Source organism: Eublepharis macularius, chromosome 14 (assembly GCF_028583425.1).
Source record: "Eublepharis macularius isolate TG4126 chromosome 14, MPM_Emac_v1.0, whole genome shotgun sequence".
Taxonomy (NCBI): Eukaryota; Metazoa; Chordata; class Lepidosauria; order Squamata; family Eublepharidae; genus Eublepharis; species Eublepharis macularius.
The window spans coordinates 49,162,163-49,181,184 of NC_072803.1; the positions used below are offsets into that span (position 1 = coordinate 49,162,163).

General features: G+C 45.8%; 1 protein-coding gene across 1 annotated transcript in view; it reads left to right on the plus strand.

Annotated features, from left to right (window-relative positions):
- Nucleotides 1-19,022, plus strand: part of CACNA1B (calcium voltage-gated channel subunit alpha1 B) — a 443,389-nt gene that overhangs the window by 138,062 nt on the left and 286,305 nt on the right. Inside the window, exon 4 of the mRNA XM_054997363.1 lies at nucleotides 2,849-2,940. Within this exon, the coding sequence (XP_054853338.1) occupies nucleotides 2,849-2,940 (92 nt within the window). The remainder of the gene's footprint in view (nucleotides 1-2,848; nucleotides 2,941-19,022) is intronic.

Below are 19,022 nucleotides of genomic sequence, written 5' to 3' on the forward strand. Positions count from 1 at the left end.
TTTCACTGAAAATAGCAAGATCTAAGATTTGAAGTGCAGTGCCTCTGGGAGAAACATATGTGGTTATTCCAGTAGTGATAGGAGCACTAGTTGCAATTGCAAAAAGAAATCTAGGCAATGTTAGCATAGACAGGATAACCACTGGACAGTTGCAAACAGCCACACTACTTGGAGCATTCCACATACTAAGGCGATACCACACTGACTCCTAGATTCTTGGATAAAATCCGCGTCTGTAAGGAACCAAAAATTCAAGCCCGAAAATCTGTGAAAAATAGAAAAAACAACAACGATAATGGTGTTTTTGTCAGAGTATATATTATCATATCTTTAGTCAGATTTAGTAAGGCTCTTTTATGTGGGATAAGTAAGATGCAAGACGGGGCAAGATTTTAATGTTCCAGGATCAATGACGAATTCAAGTGTCTGAATCAAGTAATACATGTAGCAAATCAAATGTAAATTTTGGAAGAGAGTTTTTTTCTTTGTATCAAAATTTGTATCTGTGGTTTACCCAGGGGTCATTTCGTAGAAAAAGAGCTGGAGGAACTCACTAGCATAACTCATCAGCATATGCCACGCCCCTTGACATCACCAGAAGTGTGTCATTAGTATAACTGATTTGCATATGCCATACCCCCTGGTATCACCTATTCTGGCTGTTTTGGACCCAATCCTGGCCATTCAGGGCTGAAATTGGGCCCAAAATGGCAAAAAGGGGCTGAAAATGGCTGAAAAGGGGCCCAAAATGGTCAGGATCGGGCCGCTGATGAGCGGGAGAGTGATCCACCACCTGTCAGAGGCCTGATCCAGGCTGTTTCGGCCCCAATCCAGGCCAAAACGGGCCCAAAATGGCCAAGAGTCAGGTGGGTGGGGCTACCTGACATGTGACCTCTTTGGGGAACTGCTGGAACTGTGTTCCGGCACGTTTCCCCTCGAGATGAGCCCTGGGTTTACCCATTGGGTAGATTTTCCTGTCTGCACAAAGGCCAATCCTTGGGTATTAGATATATAGATTAATAACGAAACAGAGCTTTCTTGTGCAAATGCAGAGTGCCTCTAAATACCAGTTGCTGAAGGCAAACCATAGGGGAAGGCTTTGCTTGGTGCCCTGCCTGTAGGACTCCCAGAAGCATCCCACTGGCCACTGTTGCTAAAAAATACTCGATTAGATGGATCTTTGTTCTAATCCAACAGGGCTCTTTTTTTTGCGTTCTTAGGACAACATTGCAGAATGAGGGCTGCGCTGCATGAGAAGATAGTTTTCCCTGTGGATGCCTGTCCTTAGCATCAGTTCTATTTGGATCTGAGAATATAGCTCTAGGTCCTACAGGTGTGTTACAGAAGAGAAGAGGATAACAGGAGTCTACAGGAACCAGCAGGGAGAAAGTAACATGCAAACTAGAAGGGAACCTGCTGCATATCCTTTCTGTCTTGAGATCCAGCTGTTTCTCTTCTGCAGTTAGTCTTTGACAGGTTTAAAGCTAAACTTTCAGAGTTGAGTGGCCTCCTATGCCTAGTAAGTTAGGGTCCCCCGCATGACACAAGACAAATCCATCTTGAAAGTCACCAGAGACCAATTGCACCATTGATGGGAATGTCTGATGATTAACTTTTGGATGAAGTGTTTGCTCCTGCCAGGCATCCGATATTTTATAAATGAGCAATTAAATGTGGGGAAGAAAGTGAACAAGAGCTGGCATGAGGACAGGAGCTCAAAATGAGACGTCTCTGAGCGTGATAGTTATTGATGCAAATTACTTTCAGCAGCTTGCGCACTGGTTTGGTAGCTCTCTTATTCTTTTCCCCCCTTAAATATAATTGCTCTTATATTTGTGTGCGTTTGGTAACAGTGGAAAATAGAGCACTAAACATATTGGCTAGGGAAAGGTGTCATGCTGGGAGACAATTGGCTGCTCGCCTCCAGCTTTGTTGCTTCTACTTGAGACCCACTGTGGTCTGCAATTCCTTCCTTTCTTGGCGGTCTTCTCTCAAATATTCAGCATATTTTACTCTCTCAAATCAAGTTTTTTAAAAAAAATTGCAGCTACATCTCAAAAACTGATTTTTCTTTTACTGAGCTTGCAAAGACCTTACAATAAGGCACTTTTCCAGCTTGCAACGTCCTCTGTTGTCAGCGTGTAGTAGGGTGCTGGCTGTCCCAGAACAGAACATCCCTGTCACATTTCTTGGGGGGAATAAAAGATATCTAAAACCACTTATCCATCTGGGAGCACTTCAAGGAAATCTACTGGCTGGTAGGGAACATGGAGCACAAAGAAATGTGAGAGGAAGGAAGAATTGCAAGAACAATTCACATGATGCTCAACAAGCATTCAGTAACTACGTTCAGGAAAAGGCTGGATTGTCGTATGCAAAGCCAGGCCTGGAATGTATGTTCCTGGAATGGGTGGTTTAATGCTGAACTAAGTTGCAGAAGGCAGCAGGTAACTACTCTGTTGATTGAACAAAGGCAGAAGGCCAGTTTACACCAGAAGCTTCAGAGAGCTGTGTACTGCTCACTCCTCTTTTGCCTCTAAGGCCCACTTAGCCAAGTTCATAGTCACTCACTAGACCTTGAAGTTCCTGTGCAAGCCTCCGAGTCCCTAATTGCAATCAAAACCAGGGTACTGCTGCAAACTCACATTTTTATTTACTATGGCATACAAGCCATGCTGATTTGGTGCTTTACTGTTGAAAACTTAAACCAGAAATCTTCTAGTCTGAGTCTGGGGCATGTGGTAATGAGGCGCCATAGAAATGAGTATTCATAGTAACTTGGTTCTATTGACATTTGTCAAACCTGGCAACTTATGCAGTTTCTTTCTTTCTCCCCATCTGCAATTAGGATTCTGGCTACCGCTGGGACCCAGTTTGACCTACGGACTCTGAGAGCTGTCCGAGTGTTGAGGCCGCTGAAGCTTGTGTCGGGAATTCCAAGTGAGTGCAACAGGTTTCATGGTGTTGTGAAAGGAGCGAGGAGCCCATCTTGGCTTCAATGATATAGCAGCCAGGGACTACCCTTGCTCTCAGTTCACCCAATGAACAGTGGAATGAAAGGGGTTTGAGTGGTGTCAGATGATCACAGTGTATATATACCCTGTGAGTTTATTGGGAGTAGAGGAGTAAACAGATGTTGCCCAGAGAAAGAGAGATTGCCTGCTAAGTCGCTTTTGTAAGGAGATAAGTATTTAGAAGCCAAACATGGATCTAGTACGGCTTAATGTGTGCTAGAGTTCACTCCCCAGAACTGCTTTCAGTGTTAAAGCACAGCACAGACTGTACGGGTTACCAGACAGAAGGTATTTTCTGAACTGACTTCCAGTCTTGGGTAAGACCACACCCCAGCTATATATCTGTCTCTGTTCCTTCTTAATTTCAGGTGCTCAGTTTTTCACCCAGACATTTGACTGATTGCATTACGGAGCTCTTTACCTTCCCCCGAATACTGAATTATATATTTTTATTTAGTTGTACTGGTTTCACTGGCAGTAGGTTGTTTCCCCACTTTTGGATACACATCCTAATGTGGTGAGATGGTTTTAGTGTGTACAGTGAAGTTGAGAACTACACTATCAGGAGTCTGGATTCTGTCCAAAGTCTAGCTTCAGGTGGGTAACCGTGTTGGTCTATAGTAGAAGAGCAAGATTTGAGTCTAGTAGCCACCTACAGACCAACTAGATTTCTTCCAGTCTATGTGGCTAAATGTGGTGTCTTCCATGAAACGGGTAGCCATGTTGGTCTGTAGTAGAAGACCTGAATCTTGCCCTTCTACTACAGACCAACACAGTAAGCCACCTGAAACTGGGGCTTTTTTGGAACACCCTGGAACACCATTCAGGCAGCTCTTTCAAATACCCACGTGACTGGTGTCAAGTGGGCATTTTTAAAATGGCCTATTTTGGCCATTTTGGGCCTGAATTGGGCTGCTGCCAGGTGAGGGAGGGTTCCCCCACCCAGGACAGGCCCAATCAGGGCCATTTGGGGCCATAAATAGGCCCAAAATGGCTGAAATGGCACCAAAACAGCCTGGATAGGGACAAAACAGCTGAGATCAGGCTGGTGCCAAGCATGGGAGGGTTCCCCTGCTCAGCAGCGATCCAATCCAGGCTGTTTTGGCACTGACCCAGGCAGTTTTGGTACCATTTTGGCCGTTTTGGGCCCATTTAGGGTCCAAACCAGCCTGGATTGGGGCTGAAATGGCCAGGATCAGGCCTCTGCTGGACAGGGGAGGGTTCCCTTGCCAGGCAGAGGCCCGTTCCAGGCCGGTTCGGCCCCAATCCTGGTTGTTATGGCCCTGATTGGGGCTGTTTTGGCCATTTGGGGCCCATTCAGGGCCCCAAATGGCTGGGATTGGGGTGGAAATGGCCACAATTGGGCTGGTGCCAGCAGTGGCCCAATCCAGGCCATTTCAGCCCTGAGACGGGCCTTTTTGGCCATTTGGGGCCCATTTAGAACCCAAAAGGGCCCGGATCAGGGCCAAAATGGCCAGGATCGGCCTGTGCCAGGTGGAGGAGGGTTCTTCTGCCTGGCAGTGGCCTGTTCCAGGCCAGTTCAAACCCAATCCGGGCCATTTCATTGCCATTTTGACCGTTTTAGGCCCATTTAGTGAAATGGCAAGGATAGGGCTGGTGCTGGGTGAGGGAGAGTTCCACTGCCTGGCAGCAGCCAGTTCCAGGCCGTTTTGGCCCCAATCCAGGCCATTTGGGCCATTTTGAGCCCCAAATGGCCTGGATCAGGGCAGAAACTTCCAGGATCGGGCTGATGCTGGGTGGCCCATTCCAGGCTGGTTCAGCCACTATCTGGGCCATTTGGGGGCCGTTCTAGCCATTTTGGGCCCATTTAGGGTCCAAAATGGCCTGAATCAGGGCCAAAACGGCCAGGATCAGGCCAGTGCAGGGTAGGGGAACCCTCCTTCACCCAACAGTGGCCCAAGCCTGGCCCTGTTGGGCCCAAGCCTGGCCATTTGGGGCCTGAATTGGGCCCTAAATGGCCAAAAGGTGCCCCAAACGGCTAGGATTGGGCACAAAATGGCCAGGATCGGCCGGGCAGTGGCGCGATCCTGGCCATTTTGATCCCCCTTTGGGTTGCTGCCCTGCGGTGGAGTGCTCTCCTGTGTGGCAACAGCCTATTCTAGGCTGATCCAGGCCATTTGGGGCCTGTTTTGGCCCAATGTGGGCCCAAAATGGCCCAGATCCAGCCACTGCTGGGCGGGGGAGTGCTTCTGCACCATCGAGTGGTCCGTTCTAGGCTGAAACAGACACCCCCATGGAGCACAGGAGCACTCCTAGGGTGGCCACACTTGTGTGATGACACCACTTCCCAGAAGTGACATCATGCAGTTCCAGTTGTGGGTACGCTGTGCGTGCATGCATGTATTGAGAGGCACACCACCCTTTTCCCGGGAGTTCCCCCAGGTGAGAGTTCCCCCACCTCTTTCCCCAGGAAAAAAGCCCTGCCTGAAACTATTTTCACCACATTCAGCCACATGGAGTAGAAGAAATCTAGTTGGTCTTTAAGGTGCTACTGGATCAAATTTTGCTTGTCAGGGATCTAAACTCCTAGCAGAATTACTCAAGGTGGAATGATGAAAGCTGAGACACCAGGCTAAGATGCATCCTCCCCTTTTAGGAATCAATAGTCACATCAACAGAAGAGAATTGATAGTTCCAGTGATGATTGGGTTGGAGGAATCCTTGAAGTGTAGCTACTGGGCAGCAGCACTAGTGGAGGGTGAATTAGCTGAGGATCTTTCATAGATAATGACAGTGACTAGAGACAGGCATGAATCGAAATACAAAACAAAATTCATGATGAACTAGGCCAGTTTGTGGTTCACAAACCGGTGGTTCATCAGAGCCCATTTCTGACAAACTGCCATGAACTTTAAGTTGGCGCCGATCAATCAGCCTGGCGCCGATCAATCAGTTTCCTTAGCAACAGGGGATGGACTTCCTGCAGGCCTTCTTCTGGCCCGGGAGTGATCTGCTAACCCAGAAGTGCCGATTTGCTGACCTGGGTGTGATGTTTTCACGAATCAAACGAACCAGTTTGCGAACTGGGGCAGGTGCATGAAAGTTCATGGTTCGTGAAATGCAACGAACCATGAACTGCACGGTTCATTTGTTTCTGGTTCATGCCTATCTCTAGCAGTGACACTTCAGCTAACCTTGGGTAGTACTGAGCAGAAAAATACAGTAGTAAACCACTTCTGGTCATCTCATGCCTTGAAAACCCTATGATGTAAAAAAAAGACAATATAGTGCTGCAAGACAGGACCCCCATGTCAAAAGGCGCTCAGCTACTGGGGAAGAACAGAAGACAAGTACAGATAGCACTGTTCTTAATGATATAACCAGATTAAAGTCAAAAGGACATTCGGTTGTTGATGTGAATAGATGCAAATGGAAAATCCAAAGCTATACAACACATGCAGTAGGAACATGAAATATGTGAAGTATGAATCAAGGTAAACTTGAAATTGTAAAATGAGAAATGCAGCATTTAAACATAGTAATCCTGGTTGTGAGCAAACTAAAGTAAACTGAATTAGGAGATTTTTAGCCAGAGAATTACAAAATGTTTTATTCTGGAAATGACAAACTCTGAAGAAACGATGCTGCTCAAGATTTGTTAATCAATGAGCTTCTAAGGAAAGGAAAGGAAAGGAAAGGAAAGGAAAGGAAAGGTGTTGCTCTAATAGTGAGGCAAGATGTAGTGCAAGCAATCAGGGGCAATAATGCAAAGTCTGACTGAATCATATCAATCAGACTTTATGGAAAGCTGATCAATGAAACTATCATTCAAATTTACATTGTGGCTACAGATGCTGAAGAGGAAGAAATTGAATGCTTTTATGCAAGTGTCCAGGAAGGAATTGAGCATATAGCTAAACAAGACGTGTTGATAGTCATACGAGACTGGAATGCAAAATTAGGAAAGAAAGCAGAATCAAATATTGGTGGAAATTTAGACCAAGGTTATGAAATGAAGCAGGAGAGCAATACATAGAATTTTGTGAAGCCAACAATTTGTTTATTGCAAACACATTCTTCAGGCAGTTGAACAGATAATTGTATATGTGGACATTACTGGATGGCCAGTACAGAAATAAAATAGATTACATAATCAGAAGCAGAAGGTGGAGAAGCTCTATTCTTTCTGCTAATACAAGACTAGGAGCTGATTGTGGTACAGATCATGAATTTTTAAGATCAAAAATAAGACTAAAGTTGAAAAGAAACACTAAAAGAATCATAGCACCAAAATATAATCTAAATAACATTCCTGAAGAAGTTAAAAATTATGTAAAGAAGAGGTTTGCACTAATAAGTTCTACTGACCCAGAACTGTGGGCTGAAACCAGGGACATTATCAAGGAAGAATGAACAAAGACTATTCCTGTAGCCAAAAGAAAGGAAAAGCTTTGATGAATGATTGATGGAACTCTTAAAATTGCTAAACATAGACGAGAAGCAAAAGTAAAAGGTGACAAATAAAATCAGAATGCTGAATGCAACTTTTTAGTGACATGCAGACAAAGAAAACTATTATAATAATCACTGGAAATAAATAGAAGGGAAAAAACAAAAAAGAAAAACTAGAGATCTGTTCCACAAGATCCAAGAAATCAAAGAAAAATTCTAACCTTGGATAGGGATGCAGAAGGATCAGCATGGAAATACGTTATTGAATCAGGACAAAATAAGGAAAAGATGGAATGGAAACAATACATGAAAAAATTAAACAGAAGAAATGAAAGGATGATAGATTCCTTCAAAGAAGAATCTTTTGATCAAGAGCCTGCAATAGAAAGTGAAGTGAAGGTTGGACTCAAAACAATTGGGAGAAACAAACCTCCAGGAGTAAATGGGATACCAGTTGACCTATTTCAAGCTCCAGAAACTGAGTCCAGCATATTAACAAGAATATGCAAGTAAATATGGAAAACAAAACAATAGTCCACAGACTGGAAACATTCAATTTACATTCCAATTCCCCCCCACAAAAAAGGAGGCATCACAGATTGCAGCAACTGTTGGAACATCACATTAATTTCATGCAAAAGCAAAGTGATGCTCAAAAATTTACAACAAAGACCATTACCATACATGGAACAAGAAATGCCTGATATTCGAGCTGAATTCAGAAAACAAAGAGACACTGGAGATCCTATTGCAGATTTATGATGGTTACTGGAGCAAACTAGATTATTTCAGAAGAAAATCAGTTTGTGTTTTATCGACCACAGCAAAATCTTTGACTGTGTGAATCATGAAAATAATTGGGTGTACATCTGATTGTTTTGACGTGCAACCAAAACTCTGGACAAGAGGCTACAGTTAAGACAGAAAATTGGGTAACAGAATGGTTTCCAGGTGACAAAGATGTCAGACAGGGTGGCTGGCTTGCCCCCACCTCTTCCTCTTCCAAGGGGCTGCAGGACATTGCTGAAGCTTCCTCCCTGCTTGCTGCAGTGGTGGTTCACTGCGAGGCCAGTGAGTCAGCCCTGGACAATCCCATACCTACAGTTATATGAGTTATAGAAGAAAAAATGCATTTTATTTCTGAAATGATATAAAGACACTATATCACTGGAGTAGGCTTGCAACTCAGACCCTCAGGCCCTGGTAAATAGTGTGTCTGTTCCTCTTGGCCACTGCCTGTGGGTGGCTGACAGTTTGGAGAGAGGTAGGCTGGAGACAGGAGCAGGGTGGGAGGTGCTCTAATGGAGTGACCTCCCCTACTGATGGGTTGCTCAAACTGAAGGAGCATGTAAGTCTGGCTGCCCAGGATCACAGGCTGCTGTGGTAAACTCTTGCCTAGAATGGCTTGTAGTCCTTTCCTCCAACTAGCAGCCCTGTTTGGTTTAAGGAGGCTACCTGCTCCACAGGGCTCCTGGCACAAACCCTATCATGCCTAACAAAGTACAACCAACCTCTACACATATTCGAAAGGGTTAGAAGCTTTGATTTCCAGGTCAAATGGCCTGGCACCTAGATCAGCTTAAGCCTCAGCCACTTTTCATTTTCCAACATGAAATACGACACGGCATTGGCTACACAACACACTTACATTGGTTCCAAGTCTTTTGAAATCTCATGGCTCCCAGCCGCAGAATCCTTGGATCTGTAGATCCATGGAGGTGCTAGAGATCTCTAGCAAATTATTCTTGGCAGCCTTTGCAGACTTAGCTTTTGGGAATCTTTGAGGACTGGGGAGGGTCAAGCCAGTTGTGATCTGTTTCAAACTGGGTTAAATTTGTAATGTGTTTGAGATGCTTGACTTCAAGCATCTCGCTGTGGGCAAAAAAAGAAAAGAAAAGCAATTTAACCTAAAATGGTAACTTGCTCCGAGGGGAAGGTGCCTTTGGCAGTAATAGCTTGGTTTGAGCTGCAGAAGGAGAGAACCTTGTACTGCACATGGGTGAGGGACTTATTGATTTGCTGAAAAGATTGCCCTGCAATGATTGTAAGTTGTTTAGCTCAGCATCAGATGTGCAGCTCTTTTGTCCCTAACATTGCCGATGTCCAGCACAGAGTGCACACACCCTTCCTTTTCTCTTCACTCCCTCCATTCTTTCGTTCAGGCTGGTGCTACAGCCCAGCAAACATTGTCCATGGACTCAGTTAAGGAGCCACAGTGTTATAAGGAGAAGAATAGTTCCTTGTGCCTTTCGCTAGGGAAGTCAGTGACTTTTTTCACGATTTACTTACACTGAGGTTTTTGATTTTTCAAACCTGTACCAGGTGCTCTTTGACTTTTCTGATCTTTGGTTAAAATATTGTGTGGTATGAAGCAATCAGTGGGTTCCCCTAGTTTCATTTTATAATTGTTGTGAGGATGCACTCTGCCCTGCATTCCAGTCTTCTTGCATTCTGGCATAATTAGGAGCGTTTTCTAAAATTAATTCCAGAACTGTTTAATGCAGCTCTCGCTTCCTTCAGTTCATTTGCCTTTCCCTCTCCCTCAACTCTATCTCTAGTTACTGATACACATATGTGATTCGATAAAATACTGCAAATATGCATCCTTAAAGTGGTTGTATGTTGTGATTGCTTCAAGATTCTTTTAATGTGTTGGTTTTGCTCCTACATCAAAAGAACGATGCTGCAGTCATACTAAAATTACTTGTTTGAGGTGTTTTGTTTAATGCCAGAAAGATGTAAATGAACTGATTCCCCCCCCCCCCGAAGTGTGCATGTATAAAGTTTTGTTCAAAATTCAGAAATCAAATAGAGGAGGATCCCTAATGCAGCAGTTCCACTTTGGAAACCAAATCAGAACTCCAAAGTCTGGGGAGAAACCCTAGGCTTATGCAGAATAAGGGCTGTTTGCACATAGCTTTGGCCAGATGTTCTGAATAATACCAGTTAGTGGAGGATGGGGAAGCAGGAACACATGCATGCATGCGCTCCTGAATCCAGCAACTTGCTCATTACCCAGAATAACTGATGGCTACTCCAGGGCTAGATGTGCATAAGCTTGGCTATAGGATCAGGCTGAGGAATTGCACATATAGCAGTCATTAACACCTAGTTGTGTGTGCAGAAGCTTGTTGTGTGTGTGTGTGCAGAAGCTTGTTGTATTGGAGCAAATATGTTTGTGCTCATACATTATTAAAAGAAGTGCATGGTTTGGAAGAGACAGTTCCCTTCAGTTAATTTGGCTCTAGTACAGTGAGCCCTGTTTTGTATTCTCTAATTTTTTTTAAAAAATCTTAAACACATCTCCAATCAAGCTGGTTATCAATGACAGAGCATAAAGATTTACAAACAAGGCAAAAATCAGTCTCTAATATAGTAAGGTCAGAATGACTTTTGCAGTCTCCCATTAAATAAAGGAACAATAGTGGTGGAAAGTGCCTTCAAGACATAGCTGACTTATAGCCACCCCTACTAGGGTTTTCACGCCAAAAGCCTAACAGAAGTGGTTTGCCATTGCCTGCCTCTGCAGCTCTGGTCTTCTTCGGAGGTCTCCCAACAAATTACCTACCAAAGCCGACTCTGCTTAGCTTCTAAGATCTAATGAGATCAGGCTTGCCTGGGCTATCCAGATCAGGGTGGAGGAATAATAGTTGTTTGAAATTAACCACTGTCAGGTAAGCTAATTATGTTGTGGGCCAGTAACAGGGACTGGAGGCTGAGACTGAAGTCAGCGAGTACTTCCATCATCAGCGACACCCAATAGAGGGAGCAATAAAAGGGGGAGGGGAAGAAAGGAGGATATTGTGTTGCCCTGCCTCTCTGATAGTCTGGATGCACCAGGCCACCACTGGTCATTGGCCTGAATCCAGAAAACTCACAGCAGCTAGATTTAAAGGGACACAATTTCTCTCTCCTTGTACATAGTGACTGCTGAGACTTCCCACTACAAGCATTATGGAACTTCACAGTACATGCTTTGAATCCCTGCATGTAATAAACAGAGACTGTCACATCCCATCTGAATGCTTAATTTAAAAGGGAAGTGCATTGGAGTGGGCTAAAGTTTTACATTACTTTGGAGACACTTGGTAGGATGACCTCAGAATTCTGCCCTGAAACCCTGGAAGCTGTTGGTGGTCCAAATGGACCATGTAAGTGTTATGTATTGCTTGAATAGAACAAAGGCTCCTGAGGCCTACAAAGTTATTGGTGTTTGGGTGCCGGCACGGCCAATCAGAACTGTTGCCTTGTAGCCAATCGTTGTGCTGAAAAATAGATACTTGTATATAGTTCATGCAAACAAAGAATTCTAGCTGCTTAGATTGTATTGGTTGTTGTACAAGTGGGTGAGGTTTCTACAAGTATAAATTGGTTACTGTTGAGCCTGAGGCTTCAGTCTGTCTGCTTCCAGTTTTCAATAAAGATGTTTATCATAATAAAGAGCTGTTAATCTCAATATACAATACTGGCGACGAGGATGGGATGCAAAGGCGGGTAGGCAGCCCCGCAATACTGAGAGCTAAATCACTCTAGGCGGGTAGCAGCCCCATGACGCTGAAAGCTAAATACACAGCTGCCCCATCACGAATCACTGATAGTGAATCATGGCCTCCAAGGGCCATTTTGAACCTTTTGACTCAACCTCTGAGAACTCGGAGGCATACATTGCGAGGTTTGTGTTCTATCTTGAGGCAAAGAGGGTCATGGATGCGGACCTCCAGAGGGCCTGTGGGTGGTCCACTTTTGACATAACCCAGGCACTCATGGCACTGGCTCAGCTCCAAGCTACAGCACTCAACGTCATCAAAGACCGACTCCAAGACTACTTCTCTCCACAGCTATCAGAGATCGCCAGCCGACACACTTTCTACAAGCAGGACCAAGCCCAGGGCGAGTTGGTGACCATTTTTGTGACAGCTCTCCAGCAAGCGGCACGACAATGCAACTTTACTGACCTGGAGACTGTGCTCTGAGATTGACTAGTATGTGGTCTGTGGAACGAGAAGCTGCAATGATGGCTATTCACCAAGAAGGAACTCATGTTCAAGGCAGCTCTTGAGGAGACACTAGCAGTGGAAGCAGCTGATCAGTTGACAAGAGAGGTGCACCAGTCGTGAAGTCCTCCCCTAGCTAAAAAGGCAGAACTGGTCCACCATGAGAGCATCGAGAGTGACAATGACGAGGTTCACAGGACTCAAGCAGTACGACCTAAGCGATCCGAACCGTAATGCACCAATGGGTTGCCCTGTGCCAGCTGTGGAGGAAGCCACAACCGGAAGCCCTGCAAATTCCAAGACGCTGAATGCTGGGCTTGCCGAAAGAGAGGGCACATTGCAAGGGCATGCCGGGTACCCAAGAGCAGAGGCTCCCTGCTGCAGACACCACGATGACAATGGCTGGAATGAAGGGGTTCTTCCTGGCTCAAAGAGTGCCACTCCATATCCAAGTGCTCCAGCCATACCACAGTCCTGAACACCTGAATACCTACCTGAGAGAAGATCAGGGTAATGGTGCACATCGAAGGAACGCCATGTAAGATGGAGGTTGACACCAGATTGGTGCTGTCAATTATCTCAACAGACACCTACCACTGAGTGTGTCCCAAGAAAAGAGACCGGCAGCTCGAGCCATGCGGCATACATTTGACAGACTTCCAGAGTCGTTTGGTTCTTGTGGCGGGTGTTGGCAAGTTCAAAGTTAGTTTTAAAGACTTTCATGGCCTCCTCCACCTGGTCGTTTCAAGGGGCACTGCACAAGTTTGCTGGGGCTCGATTGTTTTGAAGCGCTGGAAATCCACATCACCAGCATCCAATAAATCAGCCAATCAAACATTGAGGCTATCTGTTCTGAATTTCCATCCGCATTCGATGGCTCCTTAGGATGTTACACTGAACCCCCGGTATCCTTCGACCTGGACCCTACAGAACTGCTGATCCGTTTGAAAGCTCAACATGTTCCTTTCACCCTCAAGCCCATAATCAACGAGGAGCTAGACTGGCTGGTCGCACAAGAGTCCTTGAACCAGTGTCCTTTGGGAGACTCCCATTGTCACGCCCATCAAGGCCAACAGGACAGTACATATCTGCACAAGACTACAAGTGCACCCTTAACGAGGCACTGCAACAGCATCCTTATCCAGTGGTGGTAGTGAGTCACCTCCTGGCATCACTAGCAGGAGGCAAGATCTTTGTGAAGATCGACCTGGCACAAGCATATCAGCAGTTTCCAGTAGATGATGCCACCGCAGAAGCACAGACCATCATGACTCATCGAGGTGCATTCAAGGTGAAACGGCTCCAGTTCAAGGTCAGTATGGCACCTGGAATTTTTCAAGGACTTATGAAGGGACTGCTCAAGGGCATCCCTGGTGTCATTTGGTACTTTGATGATGTCCTGATCACGGGAACATCCGCTACAAAACTAGGTGGCCATCTGCAACAGGTACTCCATTGCCTCCAGGACGCTGGACTCAAGATTAAGAAGAAAAAGTGTCAGTTTGGTGTGGCTCATGTAGAATTCCTGGGATTCATGATTGATGCGGATGGCATCCACCCTACAGCCAGCAAGGTGCAGGCCATTCACAGTGCACCAACACCTCATTCCAAGAAAGAACTCCACTCATTTCTTGGGCTCCTGAATTTCTGTCACTCTTTTCTGCCACACAAAACATCACTAGCCGAGTCACTGCATAAACTACTTGAGAAGAAAGTACCCTGGGTCTGGGGTCGGAAACACGACCAGACATTTTCTGGTTAAGGACCTCCTTTTGTCAGACAGCATACTCACCCATTATGATGAACTCAAGCCACTTGTGCTCACCTGCGATGCCTCACCTTACAGAATCAGCACAGTCCTGAGCCATCAAATGCCGGATGGGCGGAAGGCCCCTTTCGTACACTTTTCCAGGACCTTACCATGGGCAGAATGGAACTATGCTCAGATGGACCAAGAGGCTCTTGCTCTGGTTGCTGGTGTTAAAAAGTTCCACGACTATATCTATGGATGGCACTTCGAGATCATCATAGACCACAAGCCGCTACTTGGCCTTTTCACTGCGCTGATTGGTTTTCCTGTCTGCTTACAATTACGAACTTTTCTATTGTCCAGGCAAAGCCTTGGGACATGCCGATGCCCTTAGTTGCTTGCCACTGCAGGGCCCAGCCACAGACTGCACTCCTGCTCATGAGGTTGTGCAGCTGGAAGACCTGCCCCAACCACCTCTCCATGCTGTGGACATCGCAGCCCACTCAACCAAGGACCCCATGTTCTCTTGGGTTCTCAACTGGGTGTGGAGGGGGTGGCATATCAGCCAGCTGGAGGCCGAGTTCCAGCCTTTCAGCTCCTGCCAGCATGAGTTATCAGTCCACAAGGGATGCTTGCTCTGGGGGAACAGAGTAGTTGTTCCGCCCAGACTGCATCAGCACTTCATGTGGGACATCCGGGGATTGTCAAAATGAAGGCTCTGTCCCGCAGCTATGCGTGGTGGCCAGGGATATGGACCAAGCTGTGGAGAGATGGGTACAAACCTGCGTGCCCTGCCAGGAGTCTTGGCCCAAAATGCCACAGGCCCCTGTGCACCCATGGGAGACCATGCATACACCGTGGTCGCAGATCCACATTGATTTTGCTGGGCCTTTCCAGGGACAAGTTTTTCTCATTATAGTGGACTCCTTTTCAAAGTGGCTGGAAGTAATCCCCGTATCAACCGTGACATCCATGGTGATCATCCATTCATTAAGGCAATTGTTTGCAACCCACGGCCTGCCAGATGCTATAGTCTCGGACAATGGTGCACAATTCACCTCCCAGAAATTCCAGTGATTCCTTGAGAACAATGCCATCCAGCACATCACGTCAGCATCGTTCCACCCATCAGTGAATGGACAGGCAGAAAGAATGGTGAGGGCCACTAAAGATTCACTCCACAGATTAGACCAGGGGGATTTGAGCCAGCGGTTGGCCAACTACTTATTGTGGCAGCACATCACCCTTCATTCCTCCATGGTATGGAGCCCAGTGGAGCTCTTGTTGGGATGATGGCTAACAACCCTGCTCGATTGGCTCCACCCAGACTTAGATCCAGACACCCAGAGGGAGACGGAGGTTTTGGGATTGGCCAGGAGGTTCCAGCAGGGCGACTTAGTTTATGGCAGAAACTACGGGGATGGGCCAACCTTGGTTCTGGCTTCAGTGCTCAGGGTAATGGGGCCGATCTCCTACAAGGTGGCCAATGCCACAGGCAGAATACTCTGGAGACACACTGATCAGTTACAGCAGCGCTGGCCGGAGCAAGCTCTGGGATTGGACAGAGACTATTCACCCTGTACTGCTGACACAAGGGCTGAATTGGCAGCAGCAACTGCACAGAGTGGAGATAGTATAATGGCACAAAGCTGTTCAGCAAGTCAGTCAAGTCCAGAGAACTCCTCCACTTCTCCTAGTGGGGCAGAGGCTGTCGTCAACATCGAGCCACCCATCTGAGGACCGACTATATCAGAAGGGTTGTGTAGGTCTCAACGGGCTCGCCATCCCTCGGCTTATCTTAGTGACTTCATCTGCGATGGGGTAGCCCAAACTTAGGGGGGAGGGGTGTTATGTATTGCTTGAGTTGGATGAAGGCTCCTGAGGCCTACAAAACTATTGATGTTTGGGTGCTGGCACGGCCAATGAGAACTGTTGCCTTGTAGCCAATTGCTGTGCTGAAAAATAGATGCTTGTATATATTTCATGCAAACGAAGGATTTTAGCTGCTTACATTGCATTGGTTGTTGTACAAGTGGGTGTGGTTTCTACTAGTATAAATTGGTTACTGTTGAGCCTGAGGCTTCAGTCTGTCTGCTTCCAGTTTTCAATAAAGATGTTTATCATAATAAAGAGCTATTAGTCTCAATATACAATAGTAAGGTTACTACATTTTGAACAGGAATTGGAAAAATCTAATGAATACTAGTGATGCTATCTCATACTTTGTACTTGACCTGCAATCCATCTGAAAAAAATGGACTGTTTTAGGAGCTTCATATCATTACTGTCTTCTTACATAATACTGGCAGCCTACAATAGGGGTGTTTGGGATCCCCATCTGTCTTCCATGCATCATGTACAGCTGTTGGACACTAGATGTTGTAGTGCCAGTGGGGTGTAGTGCTTAGATTGTTTAGACTTGGGAAAGTTGGGTTCAAATCCATACTCATGAAACTTTGCAGGGTTGTTGTCAGGGCAGAATGGATGAGGGGAGTGGTATGTGTGATGTCCTGATATCCTTGGAAGAAGGATGTGATAAAAAAAATAGATTGGGCATGGGTGATACTTCATACCACCAACTCTTTGGGGGCAGGCACCGTGACAAACAGATGTTTTCAGGTTTCAAGTACATGACTGGTGCGTGCGGTCTTGCTACCTCATCAGAATTTCCTGGCACAGGGAAGAAATTGTCACAGCCAAGGAGGCTTACAGCAGCTGGCTCTTACTGCAGCTTTGTTTCATTCTGCATTGTCTGCATGAAATTACCTGACTATGTTGTCTCCTTGGCTTCAGCTCTTATCTCTGCTGCTGTAATTGAAAGTGAATCTTGCATTTGTGAAGGACATGAGGGTTGATTGACAGAAAGTTCTACAGGATTGCTTCTCTGTTGACCATATCCAGCAAGGGTTTAACACAAGAAGATACGCTGGGCGTGTGAAAAGGAATGGGGTTCGCAGCCTGACACCTCAGTTTTGAAAAATTATTTTGATGTGCTCAAACTACTGTGCTGTTCATATAACTGAGAGGAGGTGATGGAAATTAGGGTTTACAGATCTGATTGCCTGCTGTTCATTTCTGCCTGAGTTGAACTGATGTTTTTGCTTTGAGCAGAATCTGCCCATTGGTTTTGTGTGTTTGTGCGGGTCTTTGTGGCTCAGTGTAATGGTAGGCATTGGTTTTTAACATACACAAACACTAACACTTTCAATATTATCCAAGAACTTTATGAATTTCAGAGCATTGTTCAATCTAGCTCAATATTCTCTGGCAGCAACTTTCTAGGATCTCAGACACTGACTTGTCATTTCCAACTCCTGCTTCCTGAAGTCTGTGTATTTCTGTATATATCAGACTTTTCTCCTGTCCTAATGCTACAGAGCCATGAATCATTGCAACAATTTCATGAGGTCATTTAGGCTGTGAGATAAGGACTGGGTCAAGCTTAGAGATGGGCACGAACAGAAAAAAAATGAACACAATGTTCGTTGTTTGTTGCCATCCACGAACAGGGGCTCACGAACAACCATGAACATGGCCCTGTTCACGAACATGTTCGTGGTTGGCTGTTTGTGGGGGCCAGCAGGTTCTCCTCCAGCCATCATCCAAGTCAAGATCCCTACTGCACCACTCCCAGAAACCTGACCTGAGCAGGCACCAGGAAAGGTACCAATAATAAATAATAGCTTGGTCCCAGAGCCTGGCAGCAGCCCTGGAACTTGAAGGGGAAGATCCCTATCCTACCACATACAAAGAAAATTCAAGCTCCAATGCACTCTATCAAAATGCCAACAGCAACTGTCTCTCTTCCTCTCCACTGTCTGCAAAGTCAGAGCTGGGATCCCCCTCCTCCCTGCTCTTTGCTCCCTTGTTGTAACAAATTTGGAGCGCCACACTTGAAAAGAAGACATGCCTATCAAGCTAAATTGGGCTTAGATTGGGGTTTCCAGGGCAACAGCAGGAGTTCAGACAGAGTTCAGGCAGTCCCTGCCTCCGGTTGCCAAGGGAATTGATTGCAGGTGTCAGACTGTCTGGCTTGATGAACAGCAAGGAACAGCAACGAACCAGGCTTGCAACTACCACCTGTTCATTTAGAATGGGGCCTCAAACAGCTTGTTCGCGAACAGCAGATTGGGCTGTTCGTGGCTTTTTTTTGTTCATGTTGCTGTTCATGCCCATCTCTAGTCAAGATCAGTCCAGTGAGTTGCATGGCTGAGTGGGCATTTGAACCTGGCTCCCCCCCACCCCCGGCCAAGGTCTAACAGTCTAACCCCTACACCATGCTGACTTTCTTTTAACTGGAGATGCCAGGAAATGAATAAACAGCCTGTCGCCCCATAAAGCTGCTTGCAGGCTGTCCATACAACATTTTCTTTCATGGTAGTTTTAGGTGGGTAGCTCTGTTGGTCTGTAGCAGAAGAGCAAGACCTGGGTCTAGTAGCACCTTAAAGACCAGCTAGATTTCCTGGGTATGAGCTGTGACTCTTGAAATCAAATTGGTCTTAAAGGAGCTACTGGACCTGGATATTTCCCTTTCAGAGATTACTTCTTGTTTGGATGTAGACATAAGAAATTGTCTTCTGTAAAGTCAGAAATGTAAGACCGTCAAGCTCAGCATTGTCTAATCTGACCGGCAGTGTCTTTTAAGGGTCCCAAGCAGAGAATTATTTCCCAGTTCTCGCTATTTAAGATAATTTACCTAGCATTGCTGTGGTTTGAACCTGAGACCTTTTGCATGCAGACCAGGTGCTCATATAATTGAGACACAGTGTTTCTCCCTCTTGACTATACCATCTAAATACCAAATACAACTAAGTTTAAACATCTTTGTAGTTTAAATATTAACCCTTTGCT